Consider the following 24,197-nt stretch of genomic DNA (forward strand, 5'->3'; position numbering starts at 1 on the left):
GATTTTTTGGAATAGTCTGAGAATGATAGGAGTTAGTTCTTTCCTAAGTTTTGTAAAATTCACCTGTGAAGCTATCCAGTCCAGGGCTTTTGTGTGCCGGAAGTTTTTTTTATTACTGCTTCAATTTCACTAGTTGTTATTGGTCTGTTCAGGCTTTCTGCTTCTTCTTGATTCAGTTTTGGAAGATTATATGTTTCCAGAAATTAGTCCATTTCATCTAAGTTGTCAAATTTCTTGTGACACAGTTGTTTGTAATAATTTCTTACAAATCCTTCTTTATTTCTGTGGTATCAGTTGTGATTTCTCCTCTTTCCTTTCTGATTTTATTTATTTGGGTTCTTTTTTTTTTTTCTTTCTTGATGAGCCTGATTAAAGGCTTGTCAATTTTATCTTCTCAAAGAACCAGCTCCTACTTTTGTTGATCTTTTGAATTGCTTGTTTAGTCTCTATGTCATTTAATTCTGCTCTGATCTTGATGATTTCCTTCCTGCTGCTAAGTTGGGGCTTTGTTTGTTGTTGTTGTTCTAGTTCTTGTAGCTGTAGGGTTAGACTTTTTATTAGAGATTATACTATCCTTTTTAGGTAGGCCTGTATTGCTCTGAACTTTCCTCTCAGTACTGCTTTCGTTGTATCCTATAGGTTTTTGGTTGTTGAATGTTCATTATCATTTGCTTCCAGATACTTTTTGATTTCTTCCTTGATGTTATTGTTAACCCATTCATTATTTAAAAGCATGTTATTCATTCTCCATGAGTTTGAATGTTTTTGAGTTTTTTCCTTGAGTTTGGTTTCCAGTGTTAAGCCATTGTGATCTGAGAAGATGCTTGATATAATTTCAATTTTCTTGAATTTGTTGAGGCTTGTTTGTGTCCTATCATGTGGTCTATCTTTGAAAATGTTCTATGTGCACTTGAAAAGAATGTACATTTTGCTTCTTAAGGGTGAAAAGTTTTATATATATCAGTTAAATCAATTTGATCTAGAGTGTTGTTCAATGCCTGTATATCCTTGATGTTTCTTCGCTTCAAAGATCTGTCCATTGTTGACATTGGGGTGTTAAAGTCCCCTACTATGAGTGTGTTGCTGTCTATATCCTACCTGAAGTCTTTCAAAATTTTTCTTACATATTTGGGTGCTCCTAGGTTGGATGCATATATGTTTACAAGGGTTATATCTTCTTGATGGATTTTTCCCTTAAGTATTATGAAATGTCCTTCTTTGTCTCTTTTTATGGCCTATGCTGGTTTTTATGACCCTGGCTGGTTTGGCTCAGTGGATTGAGCATCGACCTGTGAGCTAAGTGTCGCTGGTTCGATCTTCCAGTCAGGGCACATCAGAGAAGGAAAACTCTGACTCCAAAAAACCTCTGCTGCCTTGCGGCATACCTCTTCAGGGGAAAGGCTGAGGGAGTAAACCCCGACAGAAAATCCGGAGCCGGAGTCCCTAAGGCGGTTTGACGTTGTAGTCAACACCGGCAACTCCTGCGGCGCACCTGAAGCCAAGCTGTATTGATTCCGTCTTTCCCTTGGATCCTTCAGCTGCGAAGAGAGGGGGGGGTCTGCTGCATGGGCAACAGCAGACCCTCCATATCACCCTGCCCAGGCTCTGTAGCTTCATCGCAAGATGTCGATTCAACACGGGAGGAGACAGATACCATGTCACTCCCGAGTCGGACTGCACAGCCATTCTCGGCGGTGCAGATAGACTCTTAAGAAGCTACGCCATCGTCTCTCGAGGCTCTGTAGCTTCAGCTTCACTGGAGAGTGCAGATAGACTCTTAAGAAGCTACACCATCGTCTCTCAAGACGGACGGCTGCCGATTATGGCCTTTGCTGTGAAATATGTTTTGTCCGATATAAATATTGCTACCCCAGCTTTTTTTTTATGTCCATTTTCTTGAAACACTTTTTTTCATCTCTTCACTTTCAGTCTGTGTAGATCTTTTGTTCTAAGGTGGGTCTCTTGTAGACAGCATATATGTGGGTCATGCATTCTAATCCATTCAGCTACTCTATGTCTTTTGATTGGTGCATTTAATCCACTTACATTTAAGATTTTTATCGATAGGTACTTATTCATTGTCATTTCCCCCCTTTGTACTCATGTTCCTCTCTGTCTCTCTCTGTTTCTTCATCTTCTTAAAGCAGCCACTTTAGCATCTCTTGCAATGCTGGTTTGGTGGAGATGTATTCTTTTAGCCTTCTTTTGTCTTGGAAACTCCTTATTTCACCTTCCATTTTGAATGAGAGCCTTGCTGGGTAGAGTATTCTTGGTTGTAGGCCTTTGTTTTTCATTGCTTGGAATATTTTTTGCCATTCCCTTCTGGCTTGTAGTGTTTCTGCTGAGAAATCTGATGTTAGCCTTATTGGAGCTCCCTTGTATGTTATTAGTTGTTTCTCTCTTGCTGCTTTTAGGATTCTCTCTTTGTGTTTGAATGTTGCCATGTTAATTATAAAGTGTCTTGAAGTGGGCTTGTTGGGGTTCATCCTCATTGAGACCCTCTGTGCTTCCTGGACTTGTGTGACTCTTTCTCTCATCAAGTTAGGGAAGTTTTCTGTCATTAGTTTTTCAAACAGGTTTTCTATCTCTTGCTCTTCTTCTCCTTCTGGAATTCCTATGATACGGATATTATTATGTTTCATGTTGTCCTGCAGCTGTCTTAAAGCCTCTTTATTCTTGTTCAGTCTTTTTTCATTTCGTTGCACTGTCTGGGACTGCAGCGAGGGTGTCTTCATTCACACCAGATCCGATGGCAAGCTCTACAACCTGGCCCGTCTACGAGCCAAGACCAAAGTCAAAGAGGTGCTCATCCGTGAGATGCTCTTCGCCGACGACGCAGCCTTGACATCACACTCCGAAGAGGGACTCCAGCAGCTAGTCACTTGCCTTTCCCACGCATGCAAGGAGTTCGGACTAGCCATCAGCCTGACGAAGACGAACGTTATGGCTCAAGGCACGGGGACTCCCCCATGCATCACCATCGACGGATACACCCTGGAGGTTGTCAACGACTTCACTTACCTCGGGTCCACCATCTCGAGTTCTCTGTCAGTTGACTTGGAGGTCAACCGGAGAATCGCCAGGGCAGCCACAGTTATGGCCAAACTGAACCGGCAAGCGTGGAACAATTCCAGCCTCACTGAGAAAACCAGACTGCGCATCTACCAAGCCTGCGTACTCACCACTCTCCTCTATGGCAGCGAGACATGGACCACCTACGCAAGGCACAAAAGGAAACTCAACAGCTTCCACATGAGGTGCCTGCAACGCGTCCCACATGTCGCCTGGCAGGATAAGGTCCCCAACACCGAGGTGCTGAAGCGAGCCAACATGAGCAGTTTGTATGCAGTTCTTAGTGAGAGACGCCTCAGGTGGCTCGGCCATGTCAAAAGAATGGATGCAGGCCGTATTCCCAAAGACCTCCTCTACGGCGAGCTAGCAGAAGGCCAGAGGATGACAGGGCGCCCAAAACTGCGGTTCAAAGACATCTGCAAAAAGGACATGACACAATGCTCCATCAATCTCAACACATGGGAAGTTCAAGCAGACGACCGCCTAGCCTGGAGGCTCGCGGTCAGGCAAGGTACGTCACGCGCAGAGGCTGCACGCAATGAGGAGGTGGTCCAGAAAAGATCGAGGCGGAAGCAGCGTCAACAGCAGCAACAACGGCCATCTGCCTTCACCTGTAACAAGTGTGGCAGGGATTGTCACTCCCGAGTCGGACTGCACAGCCATTCTCGGCGGTGCAGATAGACTCTCAAGAAGCTACGCCATCGTCTCTCGAGACGGACGGCTGCCGACGACGACAACTGTCTGGGAATTTTTTTCTACATTGTCCTCCAACTCACTGATCTGATCTTCTGCTTCCTCTAGCCTGTTTTTAATTCCTTCTACTGTCTTCTTCAATTCAGAAATTGTATTTTTCATTTCCTCCTGGCTCTTATTGATAGCTTCTATGTCCTTTCTCATGCTGGTGTAATTCCCAGTAAGTTCCCTGTAGTTTCCCTGGAGTTCTTTGTAGTTTTCTTTGAGCTCGCTGATCTCATTGAGCTTCCCTATAATCCATTTTTTGAATCCCATGTCTAATAGTTTGCTTCTCTCTATTTCATTTAGCACTCTTTCTGGGGGTTCTTCCTTTCCTTTTGATGAGGGATTGTTTCTCTGTCTCCCCATTTTTGTGACTCTTTTTGTTTGTTGCTGTTTCTTAGATTGATCTGCACTTCCTGGCTCTGTCCCTGGTGGTGTCAGATCGTGTACCAGTCTGGGCCTAGGCAGCCTGTTGGAGACTACCAGAGATATACTGCCTTTGTCTGTCTCCTTTAGTTTTTAATCTATTCAATCTGTGATCAGCCATCAGGTTTAAGGACCAAGGGTGGGGTAAATTAATTCCTGTAGGCAGGGCTTTTGCTTCCCCTCAAGCTGATGCCACCTGGAGGGGAATGGTCTGCCTGCAGTATGGGAATGAGTCAGCCTTTGGACTTGTTCAGCTGTTCCCTCAGTTCTCCCCTCAAAACCACCGCCCCAAATTCTCCCCAAGCATCTCCAGTCCTCTCTGCCCTCTCTCTGTTTGAGCCCAGGTTAAGTGGGTGCCAAAATATTTTTGTACGTAATCTGCTTAAGAGCTCTTTTTCTCCAGCTGTTTCTCTCAGGTCAGCAAGAAAATCTGTGGCTTCTCACTTTTCACAGCTGGATACTATTTTACTTTCTGCTCTGTTCCTGTAGGCTGGGAAGCCCAGCTGGGGATTTAGACCCTGCCCTTCTCAGGGGGAGCTCCCAGCTGCTGAGCTGTTTCTCAGTCCCTTCAGCTGCCACAAGTGGAAGCCCAGCCAGCCTATTCACATCTCTGCACTTCCTACTGGTCATGTTGTGATGAAGCGGCCTATTCTTTCTCTCCGTGGTTATAAGACTTCTCTCCAGCTAGTGTTCAGTTGGTTTATACCAGATGATTTCTCAACCATTAAGTTGTAAGTCCAGACCAGTCCTGGGAGGAGGTTAGTGTAGCTTCCACTTACTCTTCCACCATTTTGGATCCCCTCTGTCCTCTCTCTTTTTAAAAGCAATGAAAATCTGTCCAGGCAGAGCCTTAAATTTCCCTTGTGATTCTGTTCTCTTTACTTGTCCTCTGCTCAGAAGGAGAGGATACAGTGCAGGATTAAGAGGCCCTACTCAGACTCACTCCCTCTGAGCTCCAGCACCAGGATAGCAGCTTGAAAGACACCAAGCCAGCAAGTTGAGACTCCATCAACCTGGATAACACTGTTTTCGTGTCCTGTTTTTAAATCTAAATTATTTGAATTGAAATATACATTATATGTATTATATGCACATGTAATATCTATATCTATATAGATATAATAGGTATATAAATATCTAATTCCTCTTAAAATTGTTTCTAGATAATAATATTTTCATTTACATAACTCTTTACTGTAAGTAAAGTGGTTAAGTAGTGACTCTGGGACTTGCCCTCATATAGATTTTACTGCCACTTCTCAGTACAGTATTCCCTCACTTATTGTGGGTATTACATTCCAGACCCCTCTGTGAAGTAGGAAACTTACATTTATTCTACAGCCTTATACCTAGGTAACGTTAACAACATACATATACAGTACCGCAAAATCCCGTGATATAGCGAAAAATCTGCCCTAAATACTTAAATATAATATTTTTTAAAATCCCGCGGTACAGTGAGGACGCAATAAGTGAAATGCGATACAGCAAGGGACTACTATATTGCTCCTCAAAGGTGAGGCTATTAGTCCCATTTACAAATGAGCAGACTAAGGCTCAGAGAGATTAACAAATTGCCTAACATCACAAGACTAATCAGAGTCAGAACTAGCATCCAAGTTCATCCATGCTTTTTCCAATACAATGCATGCATGAAGGTAATTAATTAGCAATATTGATAAGAGCTGATAAACACAGAAACTCACTAACTGATGACAGACAAAGGAATGAAATGATGTATCAACTCAGTAGGATAGTATGCTGTCATTAAAATTATGACTTTAGACTTCTAGCCAAGATGGAGGCCTAGACTGACATGCTTCATTTCCCTCCACAACTAAGAAGGACTACATCTACCGCAAAACCAAAAATAACCAGAAGTTCCAGAAAATAAAGCTACCTGGAAGTCCAACATATAAAGTTATAAACAAGTGGTGTTTAGCAGGCCAGGGTGGAGAGGTCAAACTGTGCTGGTGACAGCAGTGGGACGGTGGTAAGCACAGAACCTGTATTTAAAATGAAGCAAGAAACACCTGGGGAGCACCCCCAGCTGCAAACCAGACCTTTCAGCTCATGATTCCAACACCAGGGAAGGCAGACCCCCATTGCCTTGGACTGTGAAGGCCGGAGTGGGTGGGGACAGAGGAAAAAGCTCCCTGTCTGTCAGCAGAGAGTAAATGGCAAGAATCCATCTTGGGCCCCCGCCCCCACACAAAATGCCACAGTGTGGTGAGAAGGGTTGCCCGGTAGTGACAAGTGCACGGGGCTCCGCCCCCTATCGTGTAGGAGGTGTGACAGCCCCACCCAGGAAGCAAAGGTAAACACAAAACTGTCAGGATGGCAGAGATCATGATAGATATCCCAGTGACGCAGCTGACCACACAGCAAATATCTAATCTAACAAAGCAGCAGATAGGAACTCTTTCTGAGGCACAGTTCAGAGCTTTGGTTATATGAATGCTTACAGACCTAACAGCAGATCTTAAACAAGACGGGAAGGAATGAAGGCTAGTCCTGCTGAAATCAACAAGAACATATATGAAACTAGTGGTGAGGGAAAGAAAACCAGGGATCAAATCAACAAATGGGAACATAGGGAAGGAACAGTCAACCAGTGCAGAAAGAGAAAACAAAAAGTGAGGAAAATGAGGAGAGGCTCAGAAACATATGGGACAGTTATAAGTGGGCCAACATCCGAATCATAGGGTTGTCAAAAGGTGAAGAACTAGAAATAGAAAAATTATGTGAAAAAATAATGAAGCAGAACTTCCCTAACTTGGGGAAGGAAATAGACTTACAGGTCCAGGAAGCACAGATTTAAAAAAAAAAAAAAAACTGGACCTAGGGAGACCACCACCAAGACACAGTATAATCAAAATGTCAAAAATTAAGGATAAAGAGAATCTTAAAAGTAGCAAGAGAGAAGAAGACAATTACATACAAAGGGGTCCCGATAAGACTCTCAGCTGATTTCTCAAAAGAAACTGTGCAGGCAAGAAGGGACTGACAAGAAATATTCGAAGTAATTAAAAGCAAGAACTTACAACCACAATTACTCTATCCAGCGAAGCTGTCACTCAGAATAGAAAGGCAGAGAAAGTGCTTCCAGGACAAAGTAAAACTGAAGGAGTTCATCAGATCCAAACTTTGTTATATGAAATGTTAAAGGGACTTGTTTAGGAGAAAGAGGATCAAAACTATGAACATTAAAATGAAAACTGTATCACAACAACCAATGACAGAAGCTAGGGAATCGAAACAAAGGCAAACTAAGTAGTCAACGAGATGGAAAAAAGAATTATAGGTATGGGGAACTTTATGGGGGGAAGTCAGCAGGGAGGAGGAAGGGGTAAAAGGAGAGGGATGGTACAGGAATTAAGAAGCATAGTAGGAGGGAGTGGAGTAGATAGGAAGATGTTGAGGAGAACTATATGCACAACCAATGGGCATGGACTAAGTGGGGGGACAACTGGAGGGAGGGGTGTCACTGGGTGGAGGGAAACAAAGGGAAAAAAATTGGGACAACTTTAACAGCATGATCAATAAAGCATATTAAATAAATAAATAAATAAAATAAAATTTGACTTTAGACAGTAATATTGAAGGTGAGAGCTACAGTGCATTGAATGCTCACTTTGTGACAGGAAGAGCAACAGTCCCTTTAGGTGAACCATCTGATTTTGAGTTCACAACTCCATGAGTCAGGTGTCATCAATGTCTGCATATTGCACAGGAAAACTGAAGATAAAATAAATTAAGTCACTTGCTCAAGAGAATTCAGCCAAAAAGAACAAGCTTATCCTGCTCTAAACTGGATTCCCTCAACCTCAGCACTATTATTAACATTTTGGGCTGAATTCTGTGTTGTAAGGGAATGTCCTGTGATTTGTAAGATATTTAGCAGCATCTCTGACTTTTATCACCAGTTGTGAAAATGAAAAATGTCTCCAACTTGTCAAATGTCTCCTGAGGGGCAAAATCATTCCAGGTTGAGAGCCATACTCTAAGGCATAGACCTAACCACTATGCTATATACCTCCTTCCAACACCACCAGCCTTCCTACAGAAATGTGGTTTCCTACAGAAACATTTTTTTTTCATACATAGTCATAGACAGAATTCCCCAAGAAACACGTTCTGAGTCCCTGAGACTTGACTGCAGAAGGTTTAGGTGGGAAGAGGGGGAGAAAGGGCAGTATTCCTGAGAGCCTTACCTGAAGAGGAAGCAAGAAAAGCAGACCTGGGCAGAGGGACAGTTGAACTGCTCGTTCATTATTGAGACAGGCCTCTGTCCATTTTACAGGGAGCTCTGGAGCTGGCATGGCCCTTTACAGTTGTCCTGATTGAGACAACAGGGCCTGGTACTTTCCACTTCCCAGAGACCAGTCACTGGATGTTGGTTACCACTAAGGGGGTGCGTCCTAAAGCAATGTGGTTCTCCCCGAGACAAGACTGAGGACAATTCTGAGAAAAGGACTCACTGAGAGCACGACAGCCACCAACACTAGAATACCTGGGGACCGAGTGCCTTATCTCTCACTATTAAACATATATATATTTATATATAAAGTTATAATGAAACAATCAAAATATTATTTCATTGTAACTCAAAATACATAAGAATATGAACCAAGACTGGAAAGTAATAAGCAAATGAAAATAGTAATATGATAAATAATATTTTTTCTCTTTTTTCAAAGTTGAATGCAAGGATGTTGCTATCAGACTGCTCTTACCATTTAAAAGTGCTGAGATCTAAGAATAAGTCATAGCTTTAAAACACCATATATTATATATTCATGTGGCTATGTTTCCCAAGCCAGTTTATGTGTCCTAAAATACACGGAGCTTCTAAGCACTCTTATATGTACTAACTTATTAAATCTTCTCAATAACCCTAAGGTAAATACCTTTATTAACTACATTTTATAGAGAAGAAAATTGAATTTGCATAAGGTTATGTCACTCAATATCTACATGACTAGTAAATGATGGATCTGGAACTTGAACCCAGGTACTATGGTGCTCAAATCCTGGCTGTTACCAACCATGCTTTATCATTTGCTACATAACTTCATTTCACCAGTACCCCTGAAGTCCCCTCACAATGGCAGTAATTTGTCTTCTCAGATTTTATTTCTTCTTAAAAAAAAAAATATATATATATATATATGTATATATATATATATATACATATATATATAACTTAAAACAGTAGAGTAATAAAGCTGTCAATATTAAGACTATGCTAAGGGATAAAAAATTGCCTTCAATTTTTCTATTTTAAATCTTTTGAGATTTAAATGTTTTTAAAATGCCAATAGAGATTGTAAGAGTAAATTATGCTATTTTCCTTTAAAGAATCAAGTCTCTCTTCTGCTTTCAACATAAAACAGGAAGCTTTATAAATATCTATTTGAAGAATGATTCTCTTAAGAGTCAAGGCTTTACCCTCTACAGAGATCTAGAAGGACTAGACTGTTGCTGGGACTCAAGAGGGAATTGCCTTCAAGCCAATTACTAAAAAGCATTTCTCATCCTCTGGGGCCTTATGGAAATTTCAACTCACGTTCATTTGCGTTCTGAAAGGTAATTATTTCACCAAACATCTGAGTGAATTTTTATATGCCATAATCAAGATGTTTTTAAAAATAAATTTCCAACCTCAAAAAATGGTCTTTTTTTTTCCTAGAATAGTTGTGGGCTTTACAACAGACAAGCCCTTGAGAACCTTTCTCCCACAGGAAAGCATGGTATCCATGCTCAGTGAACAAGGCCTTCAAAAAGGTCCACAGATCGGTAATCTCGATTGACACTTTATTGAAAATGGAATGCATTTTTAAAATATGAAAAATAAATCACATCTATCCAAATCATTGAAGAGGCATATTTACACAAATTATGACCACACTTAAGTCCACCAATGTGATAGTAAAGCATTTGGTACATGGTAATACTTGTTTTTCAGAAGTTGGCATTTGAATATTCTGAAGCTAAGCATAAAGCTGCCAGTGGAACATAATAATCATTTTATCTTTCTTCTCAAAGTAAATACGGTGATCTGGAAGGACCACCTATTATTAAAATCTGCTTCCTCGCTCTGCAGCTGATCACAAGAAGGTCAGCTTCGGAGCAGGTCTCTCTAGCTCTTATGCATATGCTTCTAATGACCCAGAATCGTTCTGCTTCCTTCACTGGACAAAAATGCCCTTTCGAAGAAAAACCTGTTGGATCCTATACTCCATTTGGCAGATGTCCTGCCAAAAAAGTTGCAGATCACTTTGTCACCCAATGTTATATAAATCTAGATTGGCTGTACAACATGTAGATTTAAAAAATCACCCTTGAAATTATGTCCAAATTTTAGAAAGTAGTTCTTAAAAACCCACCCAACAATTACACAATTAATATATCTTAGACTGCTTTTGGTAAATTGGTTTATTTCTCTTGAATCACTGATGGATTTAGTAACAAGCTCTATAATTTTCAAATTGAAATTTTATTCTGCTAAGGTCATTTTATTGGTAGAACAAAAATAAATTTTGTTTGACCTTTAGCGAAAAAAAAGAGAGAGAAGAATGAATGCTAACAGGCCCATCCTCATCCTACAAAGCCCTATGTTTTGTGGGATTGTTCTAGTCTCACTCAAATCTTAGACCCTTCTTCAAAATCTGCCATTGAACATGACATTGTAAAACACTTGGAGACAAACAAAAAAGAAAACGAGTGATGTGTCTGAATTCCCACACTGGCAATAAACTTGTAGTGTCAGATTTAAAGTGAGCAATCTTTAAGATAAATAGGTAAAAGAGGGAAGAAAAAAATTAGGAGAAAAAAAAAAAGGCCTTGGAATTTCAGCCAGACTTCCTAACTGTATTTACTCACATATGAGGGTAACTCTTTTAAGCAACAAGTTGGGTTTTTCTACCTCCAGGTGAAAAACTGTCAAGTGAAATTATAAAGTTGGTTTGATTTCTCTATGAGATAATTCCAGCTTCTTCTATGAGGACAATGTTTCTTTTGAAAGGGCCCTTTATAGCCATTTACTCTATGACCTCAGCACTCCCTGTAGGGCCTACGCAGACCCCTGATTTCCGCTAAGAAAGTACTGTATGCCTAAGGAGCTTCGTCATGCTGTGATGCCTGTCCCAGTAATAGCTGTGTTGAGGGAATGACAGGAACATAAAAGAAGCACAGTGTGAGGCCAGAGACACCACCTCCTAGGTGCTGGGAAGTGACACATTTTTTCCTTCCCTTTCATTCATTTGTCCCAACAAATAGTTATTGAGCTTGATGCCAACTTAAGTTCAAGGACAAAAGTTCAGTTTCCAGATGTGACAATACTTTCAATTTTCCAACTTTTTGCATTTTATGCTTATTAAAGGGTGGGTCTCCTGTTGGACTTGCCCTTTTCTTCTTCTTTTACTTGGGCTGAAATACTTTTACCTTTTTTCATGATGGTGATATGTTAGGTCTTGTAATACCTTAGGTGGTCTATAACCTTTTTTTTTTTTTTTTACAGGTAGAATAGAACCACTGCCACATTAAATGATTTGCATTTGTATTTTGTTTTGAACTTTGCTGAGCATACTTGTTTCTTTGTTCTGGAAGAATTCTTTAACCGTAATAATTTCAAAGTGTCAAAACACAGAAACCATCCTCTCCTTTCTGATTTCTGAGGTTTCACAGTTAATGCTAAAAGACCTTCAGACTAGAGAGCCACTAACAGGGTCAACTCAACATAAATATCACAGCAGACCAAGGCTGTGGAAAGACAGAACAAGGAACCATGATTCTGGTGGCCCCACTAAGAACCACAGACGTTGTGGAAAACATTTCACCAGCCAGTACTTAGCCTGTATATAAGCTAACAATCTACAAGCATCTTAATTTTTAAAGTACTTGGTATAAATTCTACCTGTGTTATAGCACATGAATTTGAAAGAAAATTCCTTCTATCTGGAGAAAAAAGCTGTGGTTTAATAGGGGTTACATAATCTACGTATATTAAACCTATAGCATAATGGGCATTATTTAAAAAAGTATAGCAGTGGTTCCAAAGCTGAACCAAACTTGCCTTAACTCTTTAGATCTGACTCTGTATGTTGCCAATCACATTTACATGTGCATATACTAAATGATTTTTAAATCTTTGCAGCATATGTTCACAACCACAACTTAAACAACCACTGGGAGTGGGAGTCCACTCAAGTTCTGCTTGCCATTTGCTCAAGTTTTCGTTTTCCCCTGCAACTTTTTGGATTAGAATTAGGACCTCAAAATTTTATCATTTAAATATTGCACTAAAAGGTAATTTGGCCACAATACTCCTTTCTAGATGGAGGGAAAATAAAAATATCTCTAGCCCAAAGTCTGTTTTCATTTCTTGACTACAATAACTTAGCATTGGCCTAATACTGACTAGTCCAGTTTGGATGCTAGGAAAGTACTGATCAAAATTTTGTGGAAAAGACCATGGAAAACAGAGACCCATGAATAAATTCATGCAGATAGGAAGTGATTTTCAGCCCCTGGAGGGTTTTGTATCATCTACGGCTTAAAGTAGCATCAGCCCTTGTGGATTTTGACCATCCTTTTGATTTAACACAGAAGAGGGTTTGTTTTACCTTTAAAAGCACATTCTCCCACCCCCAACCCCTCGTGAACAAGTAGCTGCTAAAACAAGACTGGGGTTGTTTTCCTACTGAAAACCCAGTGTTTATCCAGTCCTTTCTTTTTCAATTTCTGAGTTTAGTTAACATAACAACAAAACATATAACCCTCCAATTTCTCACAGAGCAACAAAAAGCAAAACAACTGGTTTCTCTGATCAACATTATTTTCAGTGAGAAAACAAAAAGTTATGACTCTTAGTCCTTTGGAAGTTACAAACTGTATTTTTATACTCTATGATTCTAGAGTATGCATCTAGAATAAAGTAAGAAAATGTGGTTCAAGTAAAGTGTACAAAGTCCTTGGATAAGGATAATCTCTACTGTGGACAGAACACAAAAATGTTGTCTCAAACAAGTTGAATGATTCCCTTTTCCCTCACTATGTTTTTGAAATGAAACACTTAATGCAGAAACCAAAGAAATCTTATTAAACCCTTCACAGATGACATAAGTGAGGTTTTTTTTCTACAGTAGACCCAGCCCTACCACACATTCAAGATCACTCTGCCATCAGTTGGGTTATGTCTTAAATATTTGAATTAGACATCATTACTACTGATTTCCTTTTAGAAAAACAATTAATTTTCATAATTACACAATTCTGAACATTTAGCTTCTTTAAACTTCTATTCTACAAAACATATATGTCTAAGGAAAAAAAAACCTCAAAAAAAAGTTATATCACAGAGTTTAATTTCAACCACCTGGTATGACAATGGAAGTGTCAGACATTCTAAAAATGCCCTACAAACAATGAATTAATGAATTCTTAGTGTTTTCCCTTACACTGCCCTTCTTTCCTTTCCAACATTAGAATTGACTAGGGAATAGGTTTTTGAAAATAAAGTTCCTTTTTGGAAAATGACCTACATTCAGAAATGTCTTAGAACAAGTATTTAAAAAAACTAATAAATAATCATAAATCAAAATACATTAAAATAAAATCACAGTACATCATCGCTCCTAGAAGGTCCACCATAGTGGAATATCCTTTCAAAGGTTCATAAATAAAGAAGCCTTCCGGATCTGAAATCGTTTCCTGAATTGTGATGAAGAAGAGTATGCAGAAAACTAAAAGGATCCCCAAGTTATCAGTCGGGTGATGTCCAAACTACTCGATCTGGTGCGGGGCAGAGAGATTTGTTTCCGATTCAAGTGAAGACAATACAAAGGTCTCGTCCCACTTCCTCAAGTCCTCAAAACCTGGAAAGAAAGGGCACGAAATGAAGTAGGTGGCTCAGATTCCTCCAAGACCCAGGTCTCTTCGGGCCAGTCAGGCGGACAACGCGTGCTCGTTAAGACACCGGGGTCGCTTCCTCAAGTCCCGGACAGGGACAGAGTCATTGGTGTCGCTGGGGTGCACGCCACTGAGCGCGTGCGGGCCAGGGTGGGCGGGGTGGATGTGAGCGAGGCCTCCCCGCCCGGCCCGCGCCCCCCACCCTCCCCCGCTGTGCCCAGCCTCTCCTGGCTCCAGCTTGTTTCTCCTCCTTTCACCTATCCAGAAACTTGTTCTAACTTCTCATTTTTTCACCCTAGAGTCAAACCGGTGAACACGCTTCCTACTCCTAACAGCCCCGAGCCCCAATCCTCGTATAGCCCTCGGTAGCCGGCGTGGCCGGGACCCTACCTTGTCACCTTGTCCTGCCCGGGTGCTGCCCTCTTCAGGCAGAGTTGGAGGTGCTGCGGAGAAGTCGGTGGCCGTGCGGCTGCGAGAGCGGTTGTTGGTGAGGATGCGGTAGTTGATGCGGATGCAGGTGCGGGTGCAGGTGCGGGTGCGGGTGTGAGTGCGGATACGGGTGGAGCGGCTGGGGCTTGGGTTGGGGCTGCGCCTGGGACTGGGACTGGGGCTGGGGCTGGGGCTGGGGCTGGGGCTGAAGCTGTGGCTGCGGGGGCTGCTGTTGGACCAGGTGCTGCTGCTTCTGCCTTGTGGACTTGACCGCCAGGATGGCCTGACGGTTCTTGTACTGCACCATCTGCAGCGTGATCTCGGCGTTCCAGCCCTGGTCCTGCGGGCACCGAAAGTCGATCTCCTTGCCCTCGGCCATCACCACAGTGAAGTACATATACTTGCCCTTGCGCTCTACGCAGTCCACGGTCTTCATGTTGGAAAAGTGCAATTCCTTGAGCTTGACCGGCGGCTCGAGGCTGGCCACGGCCGGGCCTCCGGGTTGGGACTGCTCGGCTGGCCCCTGCCCAGGCTGTTGCTGTGGCTGGTGGTGCTGGTGCTGAAGCTGCTTGGGAGGAATGAGCAAGAGCCCCTCCTCAGTGAGAATGCAGCACTTTTTCTTCCAGAGCTGCAGCAAACCATCGCTTCGCTTCTCCAACACACCCTCTTTCAGCGCTTTGCAGCCGCTGCTCTCCAACATCTTCCCGGCATAGAGGGGGACGCCACTCGGCTCGGCCTCTCCACTTCCAGGCGCCCGGGCTGGGGGCAGCAGCAGCAGACGCGCTCCGTCCTCGCTCCAGCGGTTTCCGCGGCCCGCCGCCCGGAGCGCGCAGAGGAGGCTAACACGCAGGAAGCAGAGCGGCTGCGGCTCGGGGTCCGGGCAGAGGGGCAGCCGCGTCCTGATGCGCCACAAGGTCCCGGAGCTGCGAGCCGCCGGGTCTTTGCCGTCCTCTTGCGAGCGCTCACTGAAGGGCACTGGCCGGGCCCCCCCGCGACGCTTTTGAATGGGCCATCTCCCCCACCCCCGAGTGACACCCAGCGGAAAAGGCGGCTCTTGGCACCCGCACCGCGGGGAAAAGCCCAACTCTGAAAGGCGCTCCGCTGCCGGCGCACGCCTCATTAACTTGGGGCCTCTCCGAAGCCGGCTGCGTCCACGCCCCCGCGTCCCTTGCTCCGCCTCTCACCGCCCACTTGCTTCCGTGCTCCTACCCGGGGATGACTGCGGAGACCTGAGCCCTGGAAACTCTTCTCCTCCGCCAGGGCTGTAGCCTAGGTTGCCCTAGCTGCCCAGCGACCAATGCCGACGCCCAGAGGGCGCTGAGAGGCTATTCCCACCGCCCTGCCGCCTCCCGGCCGGCTGGCACTCGGCTAACAGCCTCAGAAAATGAAGATGGGGCCGCGAGGTGGGTACAGCTACCAGACGGTGCCCGGAACGCCAGCCTTCCTCTCACCCTCGGGAACCATCCCTAGGGATCCGCGCTGCGCTCCGGAATCCTGTAGAGCTAGTGCCCTGGCCTGGGCAAGCAAGGAGACTGGGGCTGAGACTGTCGAGCCGTGGAGTCCCGCGGAAGCGTGCCCTCCACCGATGCTCTGTAAACATCTCAGTGCACAGAGGCCGAGAGGACACGGTGTCTTTACACTCACATTCGCTCACGGTCCTAAACTGGGTCTTATTGGAACAGAGAGGGCGATTGTTAAAGCAATAGCGATGCCGTCTGTCCCGTTTGGAAGGGGTAGAGGAAGGTGAGCCACTTCAGATGGCATCTCGCCTTCCTTCTCTGGACCCGGAGCGGAGGCACTAGCCTATCTTCACATAGGCTCTCCAGCTTCCTTCTTGAGCCGTCTGTAGAGTCTGCAACATCTCACAACAGCAACTCCACTCTATAAATTCGAGGAGTGTCTTGTGCTGAGAGAATCCACAGTCAAGGCAGTTTACTTAGCCCTTCAAAGGGCGGAATGGGCTCCGTGGGTCCCTCTCTAAAAATGCCTACTGGGCCAGATCTCTGTTTTGTAATCGTATTTATCTGTGACCTGGGGAAGGTAACGCTGTACTTGACCTAGCTGTCTCCTACTCCCACATTCAAACAATTTCTATAGAAATTCTGAGAAACAAAGCAGAATAAAGAACATAACCTGAAACCAAACCTCCTAGTGGGGAAATGCATCCGTTAAGTAAACAGAGGACTCCAACTATGTACTGGCTTTGAGGATATGAAGAAGAATCACACGAAGAAGAAATAAACCAGGGGTGGACAAGTCAGAACTGGACAAGGTAAGAAGAAAGGCTGCTTGCTGCCTGTGCCAAGGAGGAAGAATCCCTTCCTAGCTTAGCTCATCTGCTAGTTTCTTACCGCTAGAACAAAGAACTCAAGAGTGAGAGATAAGCTTGGAGAGATGAGCAAGAGTCAAATCCTTTGTGATAAGAAATTTGAACTGAATCCCAAGGTAATTGAGAATAAAGGATAATTTTAAAACAGGAGGATCCTGAATCTTAATCTAAGAAACAATGTCTTAGCAAATGGGACAATTCCAGTACAATCCTGAGTCCCACTGAATTGCAGTTGGTGGATTCTCAAAACCTTCACATTGTTAATGGATTAGCAGTCTTTTAAAGAAAAAGGCAATTATTAAAGTTACATAAGGATTTTTAGTAAGATTATGTGAAAAAAAGATAAACAATTCTGTATACTGATAACAAACACTACACCTCACATCTCAGTTCTTCCCTTGCCTTTGTAGGACAAGTGAGCATTCCAGAGAATTTCTGCATGACCAGCTGTTCATCTTTTTAACAGAATGCCATTCAACTCATTTGGAAAGGATACTTCCTTTAAGTGTGTAATTCAGAGTTCCCGAGGGCAGGTGTATTTGGGAAAGTCATTTCATATGGAAAAATGATACAATGCAAACTTGATTGCATAGAAAATAAGATGTAATCTGGAAGACCAAGCCATTTTCTTAGGAGAAACTCAATATATTTGGTGTTATCTAACCTACAGTTTATCAAGATGCAACAAATGCATTCTATATAAATTACTTCAGAATGTCTGGACAAGCACAATTTTCAAAAGCACTTATTTTTAAGTAGAGACTTTAAAACTCACAATTTCCAGTTGTGTATTTCATGCCTTAGTGACTCTGTGACCAGCTCAGACATACCATGTGTTCTCTCTGATCACAGTGCATTGATTATTGGAAATCTCAGGTTATAGGAATCTTATAAATCGATGACAGCTTTGATCATAACTTATTTCAACAGTCGCCATCGACTCTCAAAAATGGTCATATTGGAAATGAAATAAATTCACAAAAAAATGAATTATAGGAAATAACTATTTCCAAAGAAACACTACAAGTTCAGTTGCAGATATAATGAAAACTCTATGAAACTCACTTAAAAGTTACTAAAATTTAGAAAGCCAGCTAACAAAATAATTGCTTTGGCAAACAAATTTGAAATGGCTAATTCAATTTATATATTACATCTGGCTGCACCAAGTTGCCTATCTGTACCAGATGTGGCATTTGACACAATTGTTCATTTTCTCTTCTTGGATACAATTCTTCACTTAACTTCAAGGACAGTCATTACTCTTTGTTTTCCTTCTTCTTCCCTGTTCTCTGTCTCAGTCTCCTCTACATGGTCCTCTTCTTTTTCCCAGTCTTTTAGAGTACCTGAGAGTTCAGTCGTTTGTTTTCTATCTGTACTCACTCCCTTATTGATTTCATCTAGTCTCATCATTTTCAATAACACCTGTAGCCAAAGACTCCCAAATTAATATCCAACTGCTTGTTGCCAAAGAACAAAACAAAGACTACCAAAGTTAAAAATAATAATAATAATACTAACACTCCAGGCAAGAAATCACATACTAGTGAGGACATTCACTGAGTAGTTCATTAGAGAAAAAGTCTGAGGTGATTTCAGGTTGTAGAAAGCAGGGTTCATAGAGTGTTTGCTAATTTAAAAAAAAAAAATTGAAAAATAGTGCTCCAGATTAGATGGGAGTCCATAGGTTTATATACAATGGGTTAAATTTTTTCTGGATGGAATTGGTTCGGTAAGAGTATAGAGACACTTAAAGTTCGTGGGGGTTTTTTTTTGTTTGTTTGTTTTTTAACAGATTTAGCTGGTTAGAATGGTTGTGTTGAAAGCAGCCTTCAATCTTGTTTGCTATATTCCAGGCCAGTATTACTATAAATTAAAATTTTCCTTTTATCCTTCTGTACAGTACTATTTGGATGTCTAATAGATAACACAGATATACATGCTCCCAAGCTTATCTCCTCACTCTGATCTCTACTTGTAGACCCCTTCTCGGGTGATGGCAATACCATCCTTACTGCCCTTAAAACAAGCCAGGAATTCCTTACCCAGAGCCCTGAGCTTTAGATGAGTTGAAATGATGTGACTACCTGGAGCTCACTCACTCAGGATTCCAAATACCCTGCCTAAATGGCTTCGATTGTTCCAGAGTATGCACATTATGTCACTAGTGCGTGCACTGGTATGGAAGGAGGGGGAATTTTGAACGTGCAGACTAGGATGTCCACACAATATGCAGGAGGCCTGCTGCCATACACTTCAGAGCCAGGGATGGGAAGAGAAGGTAGGTTCGGGACATGAACTGCGGATCAGCTCCGCTTGCAAATAATCTTCTGGCACTGGAATTTAAGAATCTAAAATTCAAACCTGGCCCTCCAGGTACTTATGAAGGTATATTTGCCAAGATAGGGCTATTGAATGTATTTTCATTTAACAAACTTTTAAATATTTAACCACTGGTGTATCTCCATTGTGTTCTTGCCCCAGAGTTGCAATTGTTTAGAAGCATGCTTGCCTTACAGTTCTTTCACTCATTTCTCTTGATACTCAACCCACAAATTGCCAGAAAATCCCATCAGTTAAATCTGAAAAAACTACATCTATATTTCACCTATTTTCTTCTTTACCACCCTGATCCAAATCACTATTCTCTCTCTCCTGAATTACTGCAATGAGCTCCTAACTTGTCTCTGTCGTCTTATAATCTATTTTTAACCTAGCAGTCAGGGTCATCCTAATCACTTTCTTTGAGTCTTTGCTCAAATGTCTCAATGAAGCCTAACCCAACCACTCTAAGAATTTCAACCACCAATTCCCCTTCACTTCCTCCATAGCATGTATTACCTCTGAACTACTGCGTTATTATGCCTTTTATTTCTGTTCCCCTTACTATAGAACGTAATCTCTTCAAAAGGGCAAAGGTCATTGTTTTGATGTATCCCAATCACCTAGTACAATTCTTGCTAAATAGTAGGGACTCAAGTATGTAGAATATTTAAATACAAGCAGAAGCCCTGAAATAAAATCAATGCCCTTAAATGTTTTTGAGGTTTTCCATAATGCATCCTACTTTAAATTTTTTTCAAACTATAAGACTTCATGAGAAAACTTCCAAAACTTGCCATACCCATGTTTGGTATAATTTTTAAATGGATTAGATAATTATTACACATGGTAAGCCTCTCTCTGATTTTAAATGCTACTTATTCTATAGTTGCTATCTAAAATGTCTTACAAACCTTTCCTTTTCATAGCCACATGCAATTAATATTGTAATAATTTCTGCTTTACTTTTTAAAAATGTTATTATGCTATTACTGTTGTCCCAATTTTTCTCCCTTTGCCCCCCTCCACCCAGCACTCCCCACTCCCTCAGGCAATCCCCACACCACTGTTCACATCTATGGGTCATGTGTGTAAGTTCTTTGGCTACTCCATTTCCTATACTGTTCTTTACATCCCCATGGCTGTATCATCCTGTTGGTTTCTAGTAAGAGTAACCAAAGGATGACAAACAGTAATGGAACTGAATTGGTAGCAATTTCTCTTAATTAGCAGTTAAATGGCCAAACAGTTGCTTAAAAATCCATTAATACTGGCTTAAAGATATTTAATAGAACTTGAAGTCTTTAAGAAGTGCTTACTTCCATTTATAACTTGATTACAAGATCAAAAAAAATTTATAACTTCCCAATTTGCAATACACAGTAAAAATTCATGAGATAGTTCAAGACTTTCAAAAAAGTTAAAAGCCCAATCTACAAAAATATCAATTACCATTGGTGTATAAATGTCCACATTTACTACTACTCATTTTTTCATTTGTAAATGAAATCCATCATAAAGATTCTAATTTCCCAAATGCCAAGCTGAAAAAATTAAATATTGACTCTCTTTAAATGAATACTAAACTACCCAGACTTAGGTTTATTGGCTTACCCGCCTTCCTTTTTGCCTTAAAAGTTGATGAACTGATGCCTCCTAGTGACCAATTTGTATAATACAGCTTAAAGCAAGTCGGAAAAGTAGTTTAATGCTCGTGTTTTTAAAACTATTACAATCTGTTTGTAAATCAAGCACTGTCGATTAGCTGTCTCTATCTTTCTAGTCTGCCAATAGCCTAATTCGGGTTCTCATTATTCTCACCTATGCCCTTGTAACAGCCCAACCACTTGAATCCACACTACCCTATGTGTTGTGTTGCTACCAGTTCCATTATGAGAACATTCCAAGTCCTTACTCTAGCATGGAAGCACTGGCTCTCTCCCACAGAATAAGTCCTACTTGCCTTTTACAATTTACTCTCCTTCCACTCAACCCTAAGTGAGCCTGTCACTACTTGTGCTCTTTGCTTTCCCAAATTCTCTGTAACCTTTTGTTCTTCAAAGGCCAGTTCAAATGCCACCTGTTAAGATTCCATTTGCCTGAGTTAATTCCTTCCTATTCATATTTCACTACTTCCAATCTGATTAGTGGGTAACACCTTGGATAAGTGTTCCCATTGTTGTGCCTACTCACATAGTGGATCATGATGGAGATTGCCAATTAAATGCTGATTGACAGCACTTCAAGTGAAGGAGACTAAATGTTAGTTTTGGCTGGAAATATATTGCTGTTATTTAAAACAGGGCAGGCAGGCAGGCAGAACAGACATTTTATTGAAGATGATCAACAGGTAACAGCTCAGGGACATTGGGTGATGCATTACTTGTTAGGGTAATATTAGCTGTGAAGTGACAAAAATGAACGGATGGAAATGGAACAGGCTCTCTTCGTCCTAAGTTCAGCACAGAGATGATACTACCTTTGAGCCTTTGAGCAAGGAGAAAGGTAGTCCAATGAAGGAGACTAAAAACCAATAGTACATCACAAAACTACGATTACTCAAAAATATTGATACCGACTTTTGAGTCTTCAGGGATGGCAGTAGAGCGGCACTAGATATTCCAGTGACAGTGGAAGCACTGAACTTAAGATTTAAGTTTGCTCTGGGCAGTGCCCTAGCTGAAGAGCACGCGAGCCTCTGCCCTCCATTTAGAGCACTCAAAGCACCTAATATTCTTTCCTAAGTCCTCTTCTACTCAAACTAGGTAAATGCTCCTAATGTTTGCAACTCAAGTATATGACTGATAGCCACTTGGGCAAACATCTCCATTTAAGGGACTAGATTTCAAGGGCCACTCCTTCCTTTGCAGCGCTCTATTACTACAGATGGTATTGTCTGAGAAAAGACTATTCAATTTGGTCATTATTTGTAAAAAAAAAAAAAAAAAAAAAAAAAAGTCAGTAAATAAGCAAAGCCCTTTTCTGGACGCTACAGGAAGAAAAGTAGAAGCAATGAGTACAGGTAATTCTTCCCAAAAGTTCAAGGACAAGAAAACAGATGGTATTATAAACTTGCTTGGGTGCTGTAAACAAGTTTACTGTAGAAGAGGAACCCAGGCTTGTAGGCGAAGGATTGAAGGGTGACGATTGTGTCACAGGTGATAGTACAATTGACGGAGGACTGAAAGAGTGAGAGATGCAAGTGTTCTGTGGGATAGCCAGGCCCAGAAAGAAACAGGGACATTTTATTGAAGATAGAACCCAGAAAATCTTTTTATGCCAAGCTTCCACACTGCCACTAAACCAATCAGAAAAAGCAAATCCCCATGTTAAAGGGAACAACAAAATCAGTGTTAACTATTAGCATCCCATAATAGGTGAGAAACTGAAATATATTTTTTCTAATGAGATTCCATTTACACCATTGCTTAGGTCACTGTCCCAACTTCATTTGTGTAACGTTCTAGTAAATGTCATGTAAGACTAAAGTGAAAGCCTCGGGTGAAGACTAGGAGTCCACTCAGAACATAACCCTTGGGCTGTATTTCTCAATTCTCTAAGGCCCATTTACTTATTTCTGAAATGCAGTTATTCATCTCATGTGTTTGAGGATTTCCTTGATCAAACAATCCTTTTATAAACACGAAGCTCTTCTGTATATGTGAACAATGTGGCTTTCATTCCAACCTCCCTTCTCCGATTCTTAAAGAGCTTTGGCTCGAGGTCCAGGTCTTCATTTACAGCCTTTCAGGTGCTGTTAGCACCAATCACAGGGTCGTCTTTAAAGGTAGCTGGATGCTAGGAGTCTCTTACCACTTTCCACCCAACCTGCTGCCTAGAACCTGGACATGATACAGCATTACAGACAACAGAACAACTTGAAGGATGGAAGCCTTATGCCAAGGACAGCAAAACAAAGGATGGATGTATTTTTTTCTGATAATAGATAACTGGTCTACAATATTTGATATGCTGAAATCTCTATCGTAAAGTACATATTTAATCACTACCTGTGCACAGGAAGCAGGTGCAGGGGTCTCTCAGAGCAGATAGGAGTCCAGGTAGAGGCCACATATCACTACCAACACAAATCAACTTGTGGACTTATTCATCTTCTACCCTTACAGAGGAAATAATTACCTTCCTTAAACAAGTATGAAGATTAAATAAAGGGTTATTTCTACTGTCTTAAATGATTAAATATACATGTCGGTGTTTCAAAAATCAACTTACGTTATAAAAGCAAACATCCTGCCTAGTTATATGTACAGTGTAGCAGTAAAGTTTGTCTCTGAGCCCCTCACCCTACCATAGAAATCTGTACTTAAATGGTCATACTTTGTGAGGTTCCTCTACTATTCAAACTTGACATTTTTATGACTCACATTTGTACAAATTCAAGTAAGATTCCAATATGATAGTGACTTCTCCTCCATAAATAGGCATACAATAAATTTAACCTTTCTTGAGATTTCTGGTCATTTTGGAAAACTATTGCAGCTTTTGCTGTTATCAACACTACTGTAGCCAACAGTACTCCCCTCGCCCCCCCCAAAAATTTGTGGCCAATAGGTTTCAGTTTACTTTTCCAAAATCTTATTCCTCCAGCAAGATGTGGTCTCCTCCCATGAAATCTCAGTGGGTTGTGGCTGACTAACCAGTGGAGTACAGAAGTGATGACTTTTCAGGATAGGTCACAAAAAAAGGATATACCTTCACCCAACTCTTGGAAACCAGCTGTCCTGTGAGGTAATGTCTAGGTAGGTTTCTCACATCCCAGGTGAAGTTTCATCTAGCATCAACTACCTGTTTATGAAGAGCCTTCAGGTGAGTACGTTTGCTCTCCTTGCTGATGATAAGCAGAAATGAAGGATCCAAGCAGTCAGTAAAATCAGTATCACCAATGCTTTGTTTTGGTAGTGCTTTTGTTATGCAGTACTAGGTAACTTCAACAACTATTAGTAAACTGTTC

General features: G+C 41.6%; 1 protein-coding gene across 1 annotated transcript; it reads right to left on the minus strand.

Annotated features, from left to right (window-relative positions):
• Window positions 1–10,713: 10,713 nt before the first annotated feature.
• Window positions 10,714–15,709, minus strand: PHLDA1 (pleckstrin homology like domain family A member 1). Its single transcript, XM_090273635.1, has 2 exons — window positions 14,536–15,709; window positions 10,714–14,111 (listed from the first exon to the last, which is right to left on the minus strand). The coding sequence occupies exon 1, from the start codon at window positions 15,692–15,694 to the stop codon at window positions 14,570–14,572; it is 1,125 nt and encodes a 374-aa protein (XP_090129761.1). The 5' UTR covers window positions 15,695–15,709; the 3' UTR covers window positions 10,714–14,111; window positions 14,536–14,569.
• Between the last annotated feature and the right edge of the window lie 8,488 nt (window positions 15,710–24,197).

Source organism: Furipterus horrens, unplaced genomic scaffold (genome assembly GCF_987537825.1).
Source record: "Furipterus horrens unplaced genomic scaffold, mFurHor1.1.pri manual_scaffold_4, whole genome shotgun sequence".
Taxonomy (NCBI): domain Eukaryota; kingdom Metazoa; phylum Chordata; class Mammalia; order Chiroptera; family Furipteridae; genus Furipterus; species Furipterus horrens.

Excerpts from the sequence above, each read along its gene's own strand:
- PHLDA1 (XM_090273635.1), bottom strand. The coding sequence starts at position 15,694 with ATGAGGCGTGCGCCGGCAGCGGAGCGCCTTTCAGAGTTGGGCTTTTCC.